We start from the raw sequence: 17,500 nt of genomic DNA on the forward strand, positions 1-17,500 counted from the left end.
TTCTTTTTTTTTTTTTTAAATAACAATATACAGTCTGATCTTTACATAGTTAACCATCGATTTCGTATCATACGACGGATTGTATAATTATTTCCAATATATTTGATCTACCATACGTACAATCTACATGAGATTAGAACTTGTTGAAATCGCATCGTCTACGAGACGGTCTACTTCCCGAACATTTCCCTCTCGTCGAATTGGTCGTCTTCCCTCGAAACGGTTTTCCTTTTCCATACCAATCCAATATTTCTCTTTGGAATGTAAACGTATTGTCCGAATCTTCCTCGGAATCCTCCAATTTCATCGGGCTTTCGCCGTGACTACGATCACTTCTGTTCTCGCGAAAATCGTCAATGTTCGTCGAACGTCCGCAATTTGGCGAATATCTGTCGCGAACGTAATTATCGCGAAACGATCCCCTAGGATTAGAATAGCTATCTCTACTTCTCATAGGGGAATTCATTTTAAAGTTTCTCGATGGATGTTCGGGCGATGGTACGACTTCGAGATGATGCTCTCGTTCGACCGATCTCCTACCAGGCGACAATCCTTTCTTCCACAAACGTTTTTGAGAGGAATTTGTTAAGCTCCACCTTAAGTCGTCTGTCTCTCGATGTTTCTCTCGTATCTTCCAATCGAGTCTATCCATGATCGATCTCCTTTGTTCTTTGATCGACTCCTCAATGTCATCCGGATATACTTGCATCTGAAAATCGATCATATCGACGCGCGCTTCCACGTACTTCGTATCGGTTTCGATCTCTTCGGTTTGACAAATCTTTTGGTGCATTTGCACGGCTTGCTTTGTAACAGAGGCATTGTACTGTTGTACCGCATCATCCTCCTCCCAACATATCCTATTGCCTTTCTGCAAGAGTATAGAATTCGAAGGATATTCCTCGTACTTGTTATTACCATCTCCCTTCTTAGGGTCAAAGAAAAATCTACCCTTCATTTTTAAACGTGGATCTTCGATTGGAAGTTCACGTAGCGCTTCCTCGCAATGCCGTAGTATTTCTGGCTTGAATCCTACGATGGAAAAAACAAATTCCACCTACGATTAATACGAGAATATATCGGTCGTGTTTATACTGTCTATTTTTCATATCATTTTCATGCTTCGTGAGTGTCTTCCTCAAGGGAGAGTTAATCACGCGTAACAATGGGTCGCGTTACGTTTCACTTTCTTTTTTTTGTTTTTTGTGTTTTTTTTTTTTTTTTTTTTTTTTTTTTTGTTTTCTCTCGTCTCCCTTTCTTTTTCTTTCTTTCATACCGTCTTAACATATACCGGTTAACGTATAAGCAATCGCAGTGATATACTCATCACTCAAGGCACAAAACGCGATTGGAAGAAGCACTTTAATATCGTTAACATTAAAATTCTCACCTGGATATAAGACCGGAGGACTAGACGAATCTAAAGGATATAAAAAAGAAAATGCAACGGTATTAATATCATGTTAAAGACGTACGAATTGAAATTGATTTACGTATTCGTTAGATTACAAAATAAAAAAAGCTCATACTCGCACCTTTAGCGGAAACAGACGCTTCCAGTAGACTGGACAAGCTGGTCTTTTCAAATTGCTGCAAGTTTAAATTTAAAGTAATGAATTAATAGCTTTTCCGGATATAAAATGGAAACGGACATTAGTAGAATGTAATTATGTGTATCTTGTGCGAATGTAATACAATCGGACAAATGCATCGTTATGTTATTATCAATTCGAAGAAGTAACAACAATGTAATTTCACGGTTACATTGACGATCGAACGAATAAATGAAATATTATCGCTATGATACATAAAGTGTTTACTTTGGTATCGGAGATGACCGGCGGTTCGGGAGTTTTCAAGCGTTCTTCACGAGGCTGATATCCATTGTGCGACGATAACGATGTCCTATGGTCTTTGTAGTTTGGAGATGACGGCGAAAGGATCGTGGAGGCGTTCGCAGGATTCCCGTTCGATGGGTCTAGATGTGAAACGACCTGAGATAAACCGTGCTGCGGAACGTATCCCATGACCGTATGATCCATCGTTCCTGGCGCAGGCACTGGCTGTGGCGTAACTTGTTGCGGCGCAGGAATTAAGTTAACTCTGGTTCCTGGTTGGCTCGTCATTCCTGCATTCGTTTGTACCGTATTGTGATTGTACATTACGGGTCCGGAGGAATAATGAGCAGGTGGCATTGGATGTAAAGTACCACCGTCGAAGCCCATTGACGGCGGTGGTGCAGGAATATCGAAATTCATAAATTGCGGCACACCCGATGACATTGGTAAAACGGAAGATGATGATGACGATGATGGCGGTGGCGGTGGTGGTGGCGGTGGTGGCGGTGGTGGTGGTGGTGGTGGTGGCGGCGCGGGTTGCGCTGCCGTCGGTGGTCCACCCTGATGCATGTAAGGCTGCGACAATGGTGCTCGAATTTCTCCCTCTTGCGTATATACAGGTGCGTTCATGATCGGTGATATTCCTTCCATCGACGACGCTGATATATACGTAGAATTCGATATCATAGCTTCATTTCGCAATTGTCTGGCAAGTTCGTTGATGAAGGGCGATCGTTTCCTGGTACGTCGTTCCAACGATCTGCTACGCGTACGACTCCGACGTCTTGGACTGTATCTCCTGCTAATCGGCGAACGGGACCTTCTTCGAAAACGTTCCACGCTGCGACTTCGTTGCCGATCACGAGATCGACTTCTTCGTCTTGACAATTCAAAGTTACAATTTAAATATTCTCTCATTATTTTCAATGTCCTAACAACTCGAGGTATTAATAGGGGGAGGGGGGGGGGGCGTGCGTACTCTCAATCGTATCGCGCGATCGGTCTAACGTATTTTTATATATATATAAAGTCAATGTTCTTACCGTTCATGCGTTTCCGTTCTTCTTCTATGTCGTTCAGCACTCCATCTCCTATCCGCACTTAATCTTCGTTCCCAACTCAATCGCCTGTACGGACTTCTCCTTCTTTCGGGCGACAATACGAGAGGACTTCTACGATCACAATTTATTCTCGGAGAACTTCTCCTTTTTTCTGGGCTCATTCTAAAAGGAGTCCTACGACGGACAGGACTCAAAATTCTTCTATGAGGGCTTGCTCTAAATCGATCGTAACTTTTTCTACGTACTGGACTTAACTTTGGTCTTTCAGGACTTCTCCGACGTTCTCTACTTCTTCGATTACGAATTTGTACTCGTTCCTCGTTTTGTTTTTCCGTGATACTTTGAATAGCTTCGCTTTCGGTACCTGGTGGTACTACGTTGTCGGAATCGAGTAAGTGTTTTATGGCCTTTTCTTTTTCCGCCAACAATTTACTCTCGTTGTCCCTTTTCGTACGCATTTTATCTCTCTCTATGTCCTTTGTGCTCTTGGATGGGTCACGGCGAATTTCCTCACGTTTCTTTTCCTCTCGTTTCGGTTTCTCACGACTGTAAGACCGTTTACGTTCTCTGCGATAGCGTTCCCTATAATTATTCTTTCTATCACTCTTTGCTAAATGTCACTGGCTTACGGTAAATCAGACGTAACTTCTTTTTAGCTTAATTCTTTTCTCTTTCCTTTTTTCTTTTTTTTTTCCTTTTTTTTTTTTTTTTTTTTTTTTTTTTTGCGAATAAAGAAGATAAAAAAACAAAGGATTCCAAGTAGAAATCTAAGTAGTGATCACTGGCAACGATATACTAATGATTATTTACCAAATCGTTCTTTCCAATGTCAGAAAAACAATACGTTAAAGGTAGTAGTAGATTGAAGTTGATAATTATAATTAAAAAAAAACATCTTTCTTAATAAAGTAAGAATCGCTACCTAGATAGTTGTCTCTCTTCGTGCTCTTTAACTCGAGGTTTTTGCTCCTCGCGATTCCTGTCTTCCTCCCCTTCCCAAGCATCAACAACATTGAGACCTTCCATAAAGTCATCGTCTAAGAACTCTTGAAGTTCTTCATCTGGTATTTCCTTGAGACCTTCGATGGCACGTTGCACATCTTCATTGGTACTTTTGATAATGGTCCCTTTTTTCAAAATGTTAGATTGATCTTCTAACAATGAATCGTCTGCTTCTGCATCGATTTCCACTTTAATGGTCTTTGTATAAAATTCTTCCATCTTGGGAATATCACTCATTTCGCTTAAAAACTGTAATTATTCCGTGAGGTTTCAATTTTTTTTTTTAAACATAGGAGAATACAGAAGGTTGGTACATTTTAAAAAGCTTCTTACATTTATTAAAATTTAAATGTATTTAAGACAAAGACAGGCAAAGCATTAACTTTTACAAATAGTATGTACTTATTTACAATAGATACAAGGTCAGAAAAAATAGCTACATGGAAATATGTATGGTCTACAATTTTGATTAAGCATTGGCTCAAATATTATATGTTAAATAAAGAAATCAGGATTCGTAACTACACATTCGAAAGTACACCGAGCATAAAATATTTCAAGTTTCAGCGGGGAATCTTTTGACTTTGGATTTTGATATATTTCTATTCTTCTTTCACATTATTTATTAAGGGTAAGAGACCCATCAATGACTCGTTAAATCGCTGCTACGTTAAATTTCCGATCTTCGGATCTGTTCGACTATTCATGCAGTCAGACATATTATTCTGATAACGCTACATAAATAGGAATTTAATGCGATTCGACAAAGGTAACATGCTTTTCACTGCTAAAAACGAGCGCAATCGTAATTAACTCACAGTCAGATATATCTGTCTTTATTTTGTTTCTCTGCTGGATGAATCGATATTGTTTTTATGTATACCTATCTTAATTCCAATGATGGTATTGCGTAAAAACGAGACGTAATGATATATTTAAATAAACAATTGCCAATTCATGTTCTTTCCTAGATTTTTAGAACACTAATATTATACACTTTAAATCCAAAGGATTGAAAACACGACAAATACTCGACACATTACTAGTTCCGCCATTTTCATTACCAATAGAAGAAATCCAACCAACTAATCTTCTACTTCAACTAGTGTTTTGTATGATCAACATCAAATTCCTTATTTCCCTATAATTCCTCTCATATTACTTATCAATAGTAATTATTATTATAATATGGATTAACAAAGTTTTATTCGTAAGAAATAGAAAAAGAAAAAGTAAATATTTATATTTATTATGATTCAAAGATCGGGATCGATCAGTCTTAATTTACACACAAATAATGCGATTCGAATTCTATTGAAATTTAAATATATTGAAAGGTACACACACGACACGCACACGCACACGCACACGCACACGCACACATACACACGCAGCACACGCTCATACAGTTTTTATGCACGAATGCTGATTGACAATGATTGACGACTCTTTACATGACTTGTTTTTTCTTATTAATGTATATTTTTTCTTAGGGGAAAAAAAAAAAAAAAAAAGAAGAAAGAAAAAAAAGAAAAAAGAAAAAGGAAAAAAGGAAAAAAATCTACAGATGAATCATTATTCTTGCGTAGAAAAATAATCTTTCTAAAAAATAGATATTAAGAAAATATGATATGTATACATGTCAATTGACAATATCGTGTCTCTTTTTATTTAATTATTTGTAAATTCCACACATTTTCTCGATGTATCAATATCATATTTAATCAAAGAAAATAAGACAATTGCCGTTGGAATATTTTGGTCCTTCTCCAATACCAAATTCCTTCACATTATCGAATTTCAAATGTTTACGTTTATTAATACAATCGAGCATAATAGATATCAGTTAGTAATGCATTCCATGTTGTTGCATATGCATTAAAGTATTCATAGCAATTTTTCGTATTTTGTCTCTAACTAAATATCCAAATTCTTTAAAAAGTTTCACTCCGCTGTTCTTGTTATTTAGTTCTAATTGGACGTGCACCGGATTATCTTTTTTCTCAAATTTACATATAAAGTCTAGTTTTACTTCTCTTAGACGACCTCTTCTACGGTTCTCCTCTAGCACATTGTCCGATATGCTAGCTTCTCTGTCCAAAGCGTTCATGGTAGAACTTAAATGAGTTACACCAGACTTCCTATTAGACCACGTACATTCGCTTCCCGTACAGTGCAACAAAAACTGTTGATGTTCTTTCGTATGTACATCCGATAGGATTTCAATTTTTTGTTGCTTAGCTTCTTTATCGGCAGAAAGTACTTCTATTTTTAATTTGTACACTCTTTCAAAAATATCCTTCACTAGATTGAATACTATAAAATACCAATTATCTTTTTTATATTGATCTTTATTAATTATGTCATCACGATTTTCAAAATTATCCGGCAAACCGATACTCAGATATGGGCCAGCATATATTGCTACCACTATTTGTATCTGATCATTTTCTAGTTTAGACACAGAACTAAATAAAGATTCTAAAAGATTCTTGTAATTGTTTGCATGCTCCGACGTACAAATTTGTACGCCCAATTCACAATATTTTTGAAATGACGTTATGACCTGTTGCGACGTAGAAGCTGCAACATTACGATTCAATTCAATAGGATCTTGAATACAAACCAATTTATTAATGTCAAGCTTAAGATCATCCGTTGTTGCAATATTTTTGTATCGTGCCATATAGTTTGGCAAATTGTCCACTTTGGCGAATTCCTCTTTTGTATGTAATATACCATCCCAGGGACAAATGATATACGTTTTGAATTGAAAATTAAGATAGTATTCGAAGAAGCCTAGCAAAAGTTGTGGTATATTGCTGTTGTTGGTAATTGGTGGCAATACCGTATTTTCATCAAAGTTCACTTGCCAGTCATTACTAATTATTGGTATACACGTTTTCTGAAATTCCTTTAAAGGTGGAAGTATGTATGGTTCTGCTTGTTGTAGATAAAATATGATCAACATTATTAATGCATAATTAGATATTTTTCCACAACCGGATATTTTATATTGTCTTGCCCAATACTTTATCACTATTATTAATGGCTTTAATCTCATGTCAAGTGACAAACAGTGTTTTATAAGTTTACTGTTATATATCCCAAAACCATTTTTAAAGGAAATATCGCAAGAGATCTTTGTTGGGATGTGATAAAATTTTATAATAGGAGTTTTTGCCTTTGGTATTGGCACTACGTCAGTGAATATTTTATTCATCTTGTACATGACAAATTTTACTTGTTTAAATACCATCTTCATCGACCAAGGACTATTTCCTGTATCGCATATTGGCACACCTATAAGAAGTCCAAATCAAAAGTATTAATTATAATTAAAATATATTATTAATTATTGATTTAAGATTCATTAAGATTTATTAGTTTAACTTTACCAATATCCATATAGATGTCCAAATCGCATTCTTTAAATCCTAGTCCCGTATATGTAGATCCAAATCTATAAGTTTGACAATTTGGAAATACGGACGCAAATATAATACTTAAAGATTTACAGATACTTTCGTATCGTGTCTCAACCTCGGTATTGCTAAGAAGTACTGCATTCAAAAATGCATCGAGTTGACTGTTAAATGTAGTTTCCTCCTCAAATATATTCTTTATAGAGTCAAAATCTATAACTTTCGCTACCTCGGTTGAATTATTAGTATTACACTCCCTTTTTGTATCTTAAAATAAATATTTCAAATTATTTAATTAATGAGTATGAGGGAATAATATATGCGACGATAGTATTATATATAACGTATATAACGTATAAAACTTACTGTTCAATATTCTTTTTTTAATATCCAATTTTGTTTTGTTTATCCAGATTGGATTGTTTAGCAAATAAACCACGGGCTCTCTAATAAAAAAAAGGGGGGGGGGGGAAGGAAGATAATATATTGAATTATATATTAAATTAAATCAATCAATATAAACGATTGCTAAAACTTTTCCATCTTACCTCTTATCGAATGTTATTATAACATGATTTGGACCAATTTTGTAACTTTCAATAGAGCCAAATTGTAGAAAAAACTCTACTAACTTATATGCAGTAATATATCTTGGTATAGGAGAAACATATATAGAATTTTCAAGTATCTTTCTTTGAAATTCTTTTTGTTGATAATTTCTTAAATGTTTCTTGCCTGTCAAGTGAGTTCTAAATGCATAATCGTCATTTAATTGCAAAGAACAAACTTCACAGTAAGTTGCCATTATTATTTAATCCTTTTATAATACTACTATTTATATATACTCAAACATATGCATCTCATATAGGCATTTATTTATCTGTACAAATACGCGATTTAAAATGTTTTTTATCTTACGGATTTAATCTAAATTCAATATTTTCCAATTCTTTGAATAAACTTTTAAAAAATATTTTCTTTCTATAATTCCTTCGTCATTACCAGCACAGAGGATTACCTCATTTTCTGATTCGAAAAACTTTAATCCTTCTCTTTTTGCTTTCTCAAAATCTATATAAATATAAATTTCTGCACTTTTCCTCAATCCACATATGAAATTCAATCCTTTAGAGAAATGAATATGATTTCTTCTCATGCGAGACAAACCTTTTAACTTTATGCTTTCCCAATTTCTGTAGTACGTACCATGTATTATATCAAAATCGACATGATCAAGTTGCTTTAAGTATAAATTATTGATATTATTTATAGAATGACCTTGAGTGGCTTTAATTTCCCAATTACCATTATTTTCCCTAAGTATAAATCTTTTCTTATCATTGGTCTCTACCACTTTCTTTATGTCTTCCAAGGTATATCCTTGTAATTTTTCAGACAAAAGTTGATCTATCGGTGAAAATCCGTCTGTCCTGATTGATAATCCTTCTTTTATAGCGCCGTGACGCAATAAATATGATAGTTTTTTACTGAGACGAATGTAATCCTTATTATGTGCCTACAAATAAGATATTATTTTACTTCCACATAACAATTATCAATACTTCTCTCTCTTAGCTTTAGAAATATCTACGTAAATGTGATCATATACAATATACAGCATGCAATATACATAATTATATTACATCAAATTATTGCAAACTAACAAATCTTAGACGAGACTAACAAGTCTTATTACGATATATTATTCTATAATTAATATCCAGTGATAAACTATAAATATAGATCGTAAAGTTATTACTACTTTATTATTACTAATGTATATATTATTGTCGTCACTCAATTAATACGTCTCGCGTATGTAGATTGCATTGTAATGTATTTGAAATTGTACGTCATTTAATTCTTTAGAAGCGTTGCAAAATAAAAATTATATAAATATGTAAAAGTCAAACTAATCACCATCATCACGTCTTATTTTGTAACTAAAAATGATTAAACAAAAAAAAAAAAGGCAGCGATATTATTACCGAGTTAATCAACGAATTATTTCTCGAATAATTTTTGTTGTGTGTATACGTTCTTACGATAGATGTAACAATGTATTAATATATCGATTAGATCTTTCGGGCGTCGATTGATCGATTGTTCTGACTTAACGACATTCGATAATTTCTGTTTGCGATTGTTACAAAGAGTATCTTTTTGAAATAGGCTATAAGAAAGAAAGAAAAGAATGTCAACGCTAGCCAAGCTCACCTTCGGGACATGTTGTCTAGTATCTTTCAGTATAATAGGATATGTACATTATAAACAACAATATGACAGGTAATATTAAGTTATTAATATATTTTCTCGATTTGAGGTTATATGCATTTTTTTTCTTTTTTTCTTTTTTTTTTTTTTTTTTTTAAGAGAACAACTTCATGAGGGTGTATTGCGAGATATCGAACGACAACAGCGCCGAAAAATAGAAAATATCTATAATCTTCAACAACAAATTGATTTGACTAAAAAGTTGCGGAAACATGAAGACAATTCTTAATTTACGCTTCTTCTCAAACATTATTATTTATGTTTTTAATTGAAATAAAAAGGTGTACAAAAAGGTGTATTTTCGTGAACGTGCATTTCCATCCACCTCGTCTCGTTTTCATTTCCGATGTTATTTCTAATTTTACGTTTACTTTATCGAATAAACCATTTGAATAATAATCACTAACAACATGGCGACGGATGAACATACGGACCAAACAGGTATACATATTTCTTTTCTTCTTTTTTTTTTTTGTTTTTTTTTTGTTTTTCGTTTTTTTTTTTTTTTTCTTTTAATTCTTTAACATCCTACTGTAGTATTGGGTTTGCATTTATGAAAACATTAAATCGTCGTACATCCGTTAATAATATTGCATAATATAAAGATTTCAAGGAAAAGCTCTAGTTTTTATTTTCGATCTTTCTACGAATAGATCTGACGTGCGTAGAAGAAAGTCTTATGAGCTTAGAAAAATTAGATCGAGCATCACCAGATTTATGGCCAGAGCAAAGTAAGTTGATCTCGCATAATTATTAATTTTAATTATTAAGTATTGTTTATTCCATTTAAAAGCATAAAATATCATATATATTAGCGACCGATGAAGTTCCAGGTGTCAACGAGTTTGTAGCTCAAAATTCACCGCAATTGGAGCCAGCCACTTGGGCATCCGGATTAACGGCAGATGACCTAAATCAGCTGCATCGTAAGTAATTGACAAGGTAGAAAATTAAAGTCACTTAACGAGTAAGTGCGTGTCAAAATTATTTTTATTATAGAATTGGGAAATTTATCCATGACAGGACTCATATCGGAAGTCAAAAAATTACACGATTTGGCCTATCAACTTGGCATGGAAGAGGCTAAAGAAATGACACGTGGCAAATATTTAAATATATTTAAACATAAATGATAATAGAAGCAGCCCTTCTGAGATATGAATGGAAACGAACGAATGTAATATATGTATGTATTTCAATTAGATTTTAAGGCAAATCAAGTTGTAAGTATTCTTGTATAAAGCATTTAAAGATTTTCTAAAAGCCACCTCGCATATTTTTGTACATCTACGAAAACCAATGGTAAATTTGATTGCTCATCGCAGTTTGAACCATAGGATAGAATTCCTACCTGGAGGCATAAAATAGATACAATTTAAAAACATAACTTTACATATTATAAATGTATGTTGACAAGTAAGAAATAATCGATTTACCAAAAAATATGTATCTCCATATTTATACAATAGAGGACTTCCATTGTAAGCCGAACAAGGTTCTGTTTCTCCGCTAGCGCACAATTCTACACAATATCCTTGATTTGAAAAGTCCATGCAGTTTTCTTTAGGTAACAATATCATCTTTAATTCTTGTTGCATAGTCAACAAATCTGAAAGAAATTTACAATGTTCAAACAATTATTACTTTCTTGTGCTCTTTTTAAATACCTTTTTGATTCGATAATTTACCCCAGCCGATTAATACGGCATTTGAACCTGTTCTAATATAAATTTCTTTGGGTAATAGACAAACTGGTTGTGCTGTTACTGTGTATAACAATTTATTATTGATTATAAGAATTTATTTATTTGATTATAAGATATTAATTTATGAATTTATTCGTTTATTTACCTTCAAAATGTATAGGTTTTTCCAAACGAATTAATGCTATATTATTTGCAAAAGTGTCTGGACAATAATTTGGATGTTTTATTATATAAGATATATTGTAATGTTGAATCTTATGACCACAAAATAAGGGATTACAGTCTGGATCCGTTTCGGTATTAAATTCTCCAACAGCTACGGAGTATCTATTGAAAGAAAAAAAAAAAAAAAAAAATAACGATTAAACGTTTAATACAATTTACTCTTTTGAAATTACATTAAATGTCTCTGGATACAATTTGTATATTTGAGAATTAGCAAGTGCACAGGATGCCGTTGTTATTACTGCTCTCTCATTTATAATCGTACCACTGCATGGATATTTCATGTGTCCTGTTTGCAAATCTACGTTTAAATGAAATAGAATTAAAGTAGAAATTTGAAATGCACTTTATACGAATGGCAAATAATATACTTACTTATGAAACCTATTCTAGCTAAGAAAGGATAAGATCCAAAAATATCAATGTTATTTTTAATAAGACTTTTACCACATTTGTTATTCGATTTTGACTCTAGAAGTGATATTATATTTTGTTCGGGTAATATCGACCTAGGGGAATAACTTATATCGCAACACACTTTTGGTCTTAACTCTGAATAATCGCATATCGATTGACGCAAACTGTAATCAAATTTATAAGCCCTTTACACAAGTTTTGCTTTATCAAGACGCATCAAATGTACCTGTGTATTGAAAGTTCATTCCTTTTCATGAGAATCACCTTATCTGGACAGTATTCAAGAAACGTACACTGTTGATTGTTTCGACAGAAAAAGGTGTTGCTTGTCATAGTTACTTTATCCGAAAGTAACAATATAACAATCGATATAAATATCATTAATCGTAACATTTTACTCTTTTACTTATTATTTCAACCAAGGAATTAGTGCTGCGGTAAACAAGTTTATTTTTTATTCCTATCGACAACCGTCATTATCCGTGACAAACGATAAACTGATATCTGGCAATGTACGACCAGGACTTGGTATTTCTATTGATCTCCTTGACGGTATTGTTATTTCTTCTTCCGCCGGAAATCTCTTTGTCACGCAAAAAGTACATGTATTATATGACTCGTTTTTTTTTTTTTTTTTTTTTTTTTTTTTTTTTTTTTTTTTTTTTTTTGAGATAAAACGAGGAAAAAGAATGGGCTAGTCCAGTTAAAATAGTTAATAATACAAGACAGAAAAAATATCTATATCGCTATTTCGTTGACAATATGTGAGAAAAAAGTTAAGCGTTATGATCAAGTGAAATCAGTAAACAGTATAATCAAATGGATTCAAGCTGAAATATATTTTTATACTGTTTTTAACAGTTTGAGTTTCGTCGATCATTCCACTCGATGGAAGTCTCAACGATGCCAGAACCTCTTACAAAGTCAACCGCGACGATGTTAGCTGTATATTGCCATTTTGTTGCATACCAATTCGTGACATTGGCATTAACTTTATCGGCCATTTGACGAAGACTCGTTTGAAATCTGTTTGAAATCACGTACCACATATTAGGCGTCAATTCCGCCATCGCTGATCTTGGCGTTGTTTTGTAATCCCTGAAAGGAAGATACCAAAATTGTAGGTGGTAATCAGGGTTAAGGGAAAATTTTTCAAAATCAAGAATCTATTTACCAGAGACTTGATGTTTCGATACGATTAAGATATCTATAAAGATCATCGATAGTTTGAACGTTACCCCATTGATGAGTAACGCAAGGCCAAAGGCTTTCAGAAAAGCTGAGAATTTGTTTCTCATCATAACCGATAATCAGTCTTCTTTCCGAGGACCAAATCGCATTCAATGTTGTGAACCAACCGGTTTTGTAAGGTAAATAGTAACCCACAAATTGTTTCTCTAAATATTTAACGAACTGCTGATGTATGGACAAGTTTTTATGAAATCCTGTTGAAGGCACGTGTCCCATATTAAGATGATTAACAAGTATTCAGTTAAACTGTTTCTTTTCAAACGACACTTTAACATTAATAATAATTACCAACTGGAAATTCTTGAACGTCAAAGATCACGATCTCCTCGGTATTATCGAGAAATTCTTTCACTTGCTCGATGATGACTCGTAATGGTATCAACTGTACGATTCCATGATTAGCCCACCAGATTTCATTCGTGAGAGGATAATGTCCAACTCGAATATCCAAATATCGTACTCCGTATATCAATTGCGCGAGTACGTCTATGTCCTGAAAGCTATGAAAAATCTCGAACGTTGCTCGAATCGAACGAATAGGGAAAAGAAAATTTATAATCGACAGGCGAATGCCATTTTCACCTGCGTTATAACGTATTTCTCAATAATCTTCTCTCGATCAGCCCGTTCGTAGATCGCATAGGATGCTGAATCGTGTGTGCCTGGTAAAAATATTTTATTCATCTTAAGAGGACCTAGAATTTCTTTTCTCTCGGCCATCCAATTGGGGCGCGTTTCGAGACAATTCACTTTTCTCAGGTCACCATTCCTCAGCCAAGCAACGTGATACTCTAAACACAAACAAACGATTAACACTTTAAAGTTGTTAATTAAATTGATAAAAGAAAGAAAAAAAGAATAAAATAATTTTTTCAAAACACACTGAGACACTCCCTGTGATAGGTCAGATTCATAGTAGGCAGATATTCGGCCTGAATTCCTGTACTCTTTATACCGCTCGAAGATTTTGGTTCCAAAATGAGAATCGGTTCGGATCCATTCGCTGGATCACCCGTGTAAAGTGCGATCCTGTCGCTATCCGATCGATACTTTGGATGATTCCAATAAATTTCGAGTTCACGAATCATTGATTCCGACATCATTGGTGAGATGATCAACCCCACGTGAGACTGTTGGAAATCTGATCAAATCGAACGAACGAAATCTACTTTCTTCTTCTTCTAAGAGAGACTTTACATAATTGTTAAAGGGATTTATTATAAAGAGAATATGTTATAACAATTAAATTACCATCTTCGTTGTCCAAGCTACACGTCTCCTTCGTCCTTACTTCGAAAATCATTAAAAGGGATATGAGAATTAAGACGATCACTTTTGTCCACATTATTTTTCGATCCTCTTCCATCGATCTAAACTTGTTCTATACGATCGTTCTCGATGTCTTCTTGCGTATCAATCCTGTAACGTGCAACCGCAAAGAAAGTGTTTCAATGTAAGTCCTTCCTTGCTCGATTTCTTTACAGAACGTATCGTTACAAAACTAATGACGATATACGATATAAGAAGTAAAGAGACTAATTCCTTCTTTTTTCACGAGTTCAAGTTCGTTCGGGAGAAAGACGAGAAGATTCTCTTTGATTATTTCTTTTTTTTTTCTTTTATCTTTTTTCTTGTTTGTTATCCATCCAAATAATTTCGGATCGACGACGATAACTTGGTTCGGGTATTTCCTCGTGAAAACTAACGGCGTGAGACCTACTTATTAGCGCGGTTACGACAGTCAGAATAAAACGTCTTGAGTTTCTATTTGAAAATGGTAGACAAGTTACATATCGCCAGTGACGTGCTGGCAAAACTCGATTAAGAATGCTAAAACTTGCTTCGTATTTGCGTTTGCGTTCATGCGTGAAAGACTATCAAAAGATGTTAATATTGCTTATTTGTCTTTAACACCGAAACGCCGGCGAAAGAAGTTTTACATCACCGCGTGTTTATGCTTCGATATCCGTTCAATCTATGAAATTTGCGAAACGGAATATAAAAAGAATTTTTTTGTAATCAAATACTGTTTATTCTTCTCTCTCTCTCTCTCTCTCTCGTTCTCTCGTTTTTTTTTCGTAAAGCTCGATCTCCTTTCTCCTTATCGTTATTTAAAATTTCAGATTTATCTCGAATTATTTATGTTTACGTTATATTCTTTCGATGAATGAAAATAGTGAAACATAACATATGAATAATTTTGATAAATGAATGATGTACATTTCTTTTTCCTTAAGCGAAACTCAATCCTGATTGATAATTAAAATTTTATATACATTTTGAAGTACGTACCAATATCAATGAAATCTTTATAGAATTCTTAGCACGATCTTCTTTTGTAGTCAATGTGGTATATAAACTGACGTCATTAAGCGATCGTGTCGAAAGAGAAAGGAAAAAGGAAGATGAAGATCGACATTTTGAACGTTTCGTTAACGAAGTCACAAAAGAAAATAATGTTAAACACTATTTTTTTCTCTTCTTTTTTTTTCTTTTTTTTTTTTTTACGTCGATCAGAAAGAGTATCAAAATAAAATAGATTTCCTTAACGATAAAAAGAAATAACTTTGGAGCAACTTTCTAAACGCACAACAGCACAATGCGCACGACTCTCGTTCGTTTATCGCAAGACTTATGGCAGTTGCATGCAACACTAAACGTACGATGATTGTGCGATTACTTCGACTTCGAACTTTACGTATATAAATGAAAAGTCAGAATTCATTCTTTCCTTTTTTTCTTTTTTTTTTTTCATGCATTGAATCTCTTTGAAAGATCGATGATGCATTCGTTTCAAACATTTAACAAGGGATAAGATTGACAGCAATCACGAAAATATAAAATCGTGCTATATACATCATTTGTATGGGCTTTTAAACCTTCTTTATTTATAAAACTGGAAAAAAAGAAAACTTTTATGAGAGTAACAAACTTTTGGCTTATGTGACTAGTTGTAATACTCAGCGGCAATACTAAATTAGTGCAATGTTAGGTATGTACATTCGCGTGTTCGTGTATTTTTCCTTGTGTAAGTGTCGGTGTATATTATTTTGTTTATTTTATTTATATGTATATGTATATACAAATACATATACACACGCACACACACATATATATATATATAGAGATCGATCGAGAAAAATTTTTTCAAGTCTCCTTTTTAAGAAAGTCGTATTCATTTTATTTTTTTTTGTTTTGCATAACAAATCTAAGTATGATTTTGTTATGTAATTCAGATAAAACATGAAATTTTCGTTGTGAAAATTCGTGAAAATTCGTTTGAAAACGTCGACATTCCTTCGAATATTTTTCTCGCCGATCAAATTCACTGGATAAATCTAGTCACTAAATGTACGTACGTATGTATGTAATGTTAAAAGAATGTTTCATAAGTTGCACACGCACTTATTTTCTCATCCACAATCGCACGAATGTACGAAATTGTTTATATTATATTCTCTCTCTCTCTCTCTCTCTCTCTCTCTCTCTCTCTCTCTCTCTCTCTCTCTTTTCTATTTCACTCTCGCACATTCTTTTGTTGCTTATTTATACATGGTATACAATAATAAGTTATGGGTCTCGGAGGTATATATAAATAATTTTTATCTAATTTACAATAGTGTTTTATAGTTTTCTGTCTTGGAAGACACGGTATGGCAGGATTTTTTTGATTAGGAATAATACACGCACGCACGCAATACGTACACGCACACATACATACATTTTCTCTGCTGCAAGTCTACATTTTAAAAGTTTTTACGATATTACAATGTAGTTTTTCTTTTTTTTTCTTTTTTTTTTTTTTTATAATTATAACAATTTCTTTTCTATCATTTCTTTTTTTTCTGTATATATAACATGCACGTGATCGTCCATTTGAAGCCACAATGCTTGTACGTATACATATATATATATATATACATATATATATTTGTGTATATATATATTTATATATATATATATTTATATATATATATATATATATATATATATATATATATACATATATATATATAGACACACACATATATATAAAGAATGCGTGGGAAACGATTTTTTTCTTTCCTTTCAAGTAGACAAGACTGATGTGTTTGTGATATGGAAAGCTAATTAAAATAATTGAAATAATAACGAGCTTCCTCTGCGAGTATTATTGAATGTAATAGTAGTAACGATAAAAAAAAAAAAAAAAAAAAAAGAAGAAGAAGAAGAAGAATAGAAAACTAACATTTTGCACGAAAAATTTGATGGATGAAAAATTACCTTATATTAGAAAATAATAAATGTATACGAAAAATGCG

General features: G+C 33.2%; 7 protein-coding genes across 19 annotated transcripts in view; 2 read left to right on the plus strand and 5 right to left on the minus strand.

The window, feature by feature from the left end:
• LOC146873145 (uncharacterized) overlaps positions 1 to 4,926 on the minus strand; it is a 4,945-nt gene extending 19 nt beyond the window's left edge. The window contains exons 1-7 of one of the 2 annotated variants that reach the window (XM_085655637.1): positions 4,785 to 4,926; positions 3,822 to 4,150; positions 2,882 to 3,481; positions 1,821 to 2,718; positions 1,536 to 1,590; positions 1,391 to 1,420; positions 1 to 1,032 (exon numbers count right to left, since the gene is read on the minus strand). The exon at positions 1 to 1,032 is cut by the window's left edge and continues 19 nt beyond it. In XM_085655637.1, coding sequence (XP_085511763.1) covers positions 134 to 1,032; positions 1,391 to 1,420; positions 1,536 to 1,590; positions 1,821 to 2,718; positions 2,882 to 3,481; positions 3,822 to 4,138 — 2,799 coding nt within the window. In that variant the 5' untranslated portion in view covers positions 4,139 to 4,150; positions 4,785 to 4,926 and the 3' untranslated portion in view covers positions 1 to 133. Of the gene's footprint in view, positions 1,033 to 1,390; positions 1,421 to 1,535; positions 1,591 to 1,820; positions 2,719 to 2,881; positions 3,482 to 3,821; positions 4,151 to 4,719 lie in introns of both variants that reach the window. The other variant, XM_085655636.1, reaches the window with a different exon arrangement.
• LOC118445183 (speckle targeted PIP5K1A-regulated poly(A) polymerase) lies at positions 4,156 to 8,131 on the minus strand. Its single transcript, XM_085655640.1, has 4 exons — positions 7,875 to 8,131; positions 7,693 to 7,772; positions 7,300 to 7,593; positions 4,156 to 7,204 (listed from the first exon to the last, which is right to left on the minus strand). The coding sequence occupies exons 1-4, from the start codon at positions 8,129 to 8,131 to the stop codon at positions 5,748 to 5,750; spliced, it is 2,088 nt and encodes a 695-aa protein (XP_085511766.1). The 3' UTR covers positions 4,156 to 5,747.
• Positions 8,108 to 9,448, minus strand: LOC118445113 (tRNA 2'-phosphotransferase 1-like). 2 transcript variants are annotated; one of them, XM_035874110.2, is made up of 2 exons: positions 9,247 to 9,377; positions 8,108 to 8,842 (listed from the first exon to the last, which is right to left on the minus strand). In XM_035874110.2, the coding sequence occupies exons 1-2, from the start codon at positions 9,250 to 9,252 to the stop codon at positions 8,249 to 8,251; spliced, it is 600 nt and encodes a 199-aa protein (XP_035730003.2). In that variant the 5' UTR covers positions 9,253 to 9,377; the 3' UTR covers positions 8,108 to 8,248. The 2 variants fall into 2 exon arrangements, 1 of the variants encoding a protein (XP_035730003.2); XR_014981913.1 differs by having other exon boundaries at positions 8,702 to 8,842; positions 9,315 to 9,448.
• A 66-nt stretch (positions 9,449 to 9,514) lies between these two features.
• On the plus strand, positions 9,515 to 9,840 carry Pet117 (cytochrome c oxidase assembly factor-like). The gene is made up of 2 exons (XM_035874120.2): positions 9,515 to 9,612; positions 9,700 to 9,840. The coding sequence occupies exons 1-2, from the start codon at positions 9,521 to 9,523 to the stop codon at positions 9,827 to 9,829; spliced, it is 222 nt and encodes a 73-aa protein (XP_035730013.1). The 5' UTR covers positions 9,515 to 9,520; the 3' UTR covers positions 9,830 to 9,840.
• A 2-nt stretch (positions 9,841 to 9,842) lies between these two features.
• On the plus strand, positions 9,843 to 10,952 carry lin-52 (DREAM core complex component lin-52). 6 transcript variants are annotated; one of them, XM_035874119.2, is made up of 4 exons: positions 9,843 to 10,041; positions 10,254 to 10,331; positions 10,434 to 10,526; positions 10,624 to 10,952. In XM_035874119.2, exons 1-4 carry the CDS (start codon positions 10,011 to 10,013, stop codon positions 10,731 to 10,733), a joined length of 312 nt encoding a protein of 103 aa, XP_035730012.1. In that variant the 5' UTR covers positions 9,843 to 10,010; the 3' UTR covers positions 10,734 to 10,952. The 6 variants fall into 6 exon arrangements, with proteins under 6 accessions (XP_035730012.1, XP_035730010.1, XP_035730011.1 ...); XM_035874117.2 differs by having other exon boundaries at positions 9,847 to 10,041; positions 10,416 to 10,526; XM_035874118.2 differs by having other exon boundaries at positions 9,855 to 10,041; positions 10,428 to 10,526.
• Positions 10,814 to 12,625, minus strand: LOC118445109 (venom protease). 3 transcript variants are annotated; one of them, XM_035874103.2, is made up of 7 exons: positions 12,175 to 12,625; positions 11,907 to 12,112; positions 11,724 to 11,832; positions 11,452 to 11,633; positions 11,268 to 11,366; positions 11,037 to 11,209; positions 10,814 to 10,951 (listed from the first exon to the last, which is right to left on the minus strand). In XM_035874103.2, exons 1-7 carry the CDS (start codon positions 12,339 to 12,341, stop codon positions 10,847 to 10,849), a joined length of 1,041 nt encoding a protein of 346 aa, XP_035729996.2. In that variant the 5' UTR covers positions 12,342 to 12,625; the 3' UTR covers positions 10,814 to 10,846. The 3 variants fall into 3 exon arrangements, with proteins under 3 accessions (XP_035729996.2, XP_035729995.2, XP_035729997.2); XM_035874102.2 differs by having other exon boundaries at positions 10,917 to 11,209; XM_035874104.2 differs by lacking the exon at positions 11,268 to 11,366 and having other exon boundaries at positions 10,917 to 11,209.
• A 143-nt stretch (positions 12,626 to 12,768) lies between these two features.
• LOC118445108 (PI-PLC X domain-containing protein 1) overlaps positions 12,769 to 17,500 on the minus strand; it is a 10,460-nt gene continuing 5,728 nt past the window's right edge. For 2 of the 4 annotated variants that reach the window (XM_085655648.1, XM_085655646.1), the window contains 6 exons: positions 14,451 to 14,618; positions 14,083 to 14,340; positions 13,782 to 13,990; positions 13,488 to 13,692; positions 13,123 to 13,393; positions 12,769 to 13,046 (listed from right to left, as the gene is read on the minus strand). In XM_085655648.1, the coding sequence (XP_085511774.1) occupies positions 12,803 to 13,046; positions 13,123 to 13,393; positions 13,488 to 13,692; positions 13,782 to 13,990; positions 14,083 to 14,340; positions 14,451 to 14,565 (1,302 nt within the window). In that variant the 5' untranslated portion in view covers positions 14,566 to 14,618 and the 3' untranslated portion in view covers positions 12,769 to 12,802. Of the gene's footprint in view, positions 13,047 to 13,122; positions 13,394 to 13,487; positions 13,693 to 13,781; positions 13,991 to 14,082; positions 14,391 to 14,450; positions 14,619 to 15,491; positions 17,147 to 17,500 lie in introns of those variants that run through there. The other 2 variants (XM_035874101.2, XM_085655649.1) reach the window with 2 other exon arrangements.

This window comes from Vespa mandarinia, chromosome 3 (genome assembly GCF_050613455.1).
Source record: "Vespa mandarinia isolate Hongniang chromosome 3, ASM5061345v1, whole genome shotgun sequence".
Taxonomy (NCBI): domain Eukaryota; kingdom Metazoa; phylum Arthropoda; class Insecta; order Hymenoptera; family Vespidae; genus Vespa; species Vespa mandarinia.

Excerpts from the sequence above, each read along its gene's own strand:
- LOC118445183 (XM_085655640.1), bottom strand. The coding sequence starts at position 8,131 with ATGGCAACTTACTGTGAAGTTTGTTCTTTGCAATTAAATGACGATTAT. Across the intron at positions 7,594-7,692 it reads TAAAAAAAGAATATTGAACA|ATACAAAAAGGGAGTGTAAT; the intron begins GTAAGTTTTATA and ends ATTTATTTTAAG. Across the intron at positions 7,205-7,299 it reads GGACATCTATATGGATATTG|GTGTGCCAATATGCGATACA; the intron begins GTAAAGTTAAAC and ends GACTTCTTATAG.
- Pet117 (XM_035874120.2), top strand. The coding sequence starts at position 9,521 with ATGTCAACGCTAGCCAAGCTCACCTTCGGGACATGTTGTCTAGTATCT. Across the intron at positions 9,613-9,699 it reads TATAAACAACAATATGACAG|AGAACAACTTCATGAGGGTG; the intron begins GTAATATTAAGT and ends TTTTTTTTTAAG.
- lin-52 (XM_035874113.2), top strand. The coding sequence starts at position 10,011 with ATGGCGACGGATGAACATACGGACCAAACAG. Across the intron at positions 10,042-10,253 it reads TGAACATACGGACCAAACAG|ATCTGACGTGCGTAGAAGAA; the intron begins GTATACATATTT and ends TTCTACGAATAG. Across the intron at positions 10,527-10,599 it reads TGACCTAAATCAGCTGCATC|AATTGGGAAATTTATCCATG; the intron begins GTAAGTAATTGA and ends TTTTTATTATAG.
- LOC118445109 (XM_035874102.2), bottom strand. The coding sequence starts at position 12,341 with ATGTTACGATTAATGATATTTATATCGATTGTTATATTGTTACTTTCG. Across the intron at positions 11,634-11,723 it reads AATTCTCAAATATACAAATT|ATACTCCGTAGCTGTTGGAG; the intron begins GTATCCAGAGAC and ends TTCTTTCAATAG. Across the intron at positions 11,367-11,451 it reads AAAACCTATACATTTTGAAG|TAACAGCACAACCAGTTTGT; the intron begins GTAAATAAACGA and ends TGTTATACACAG.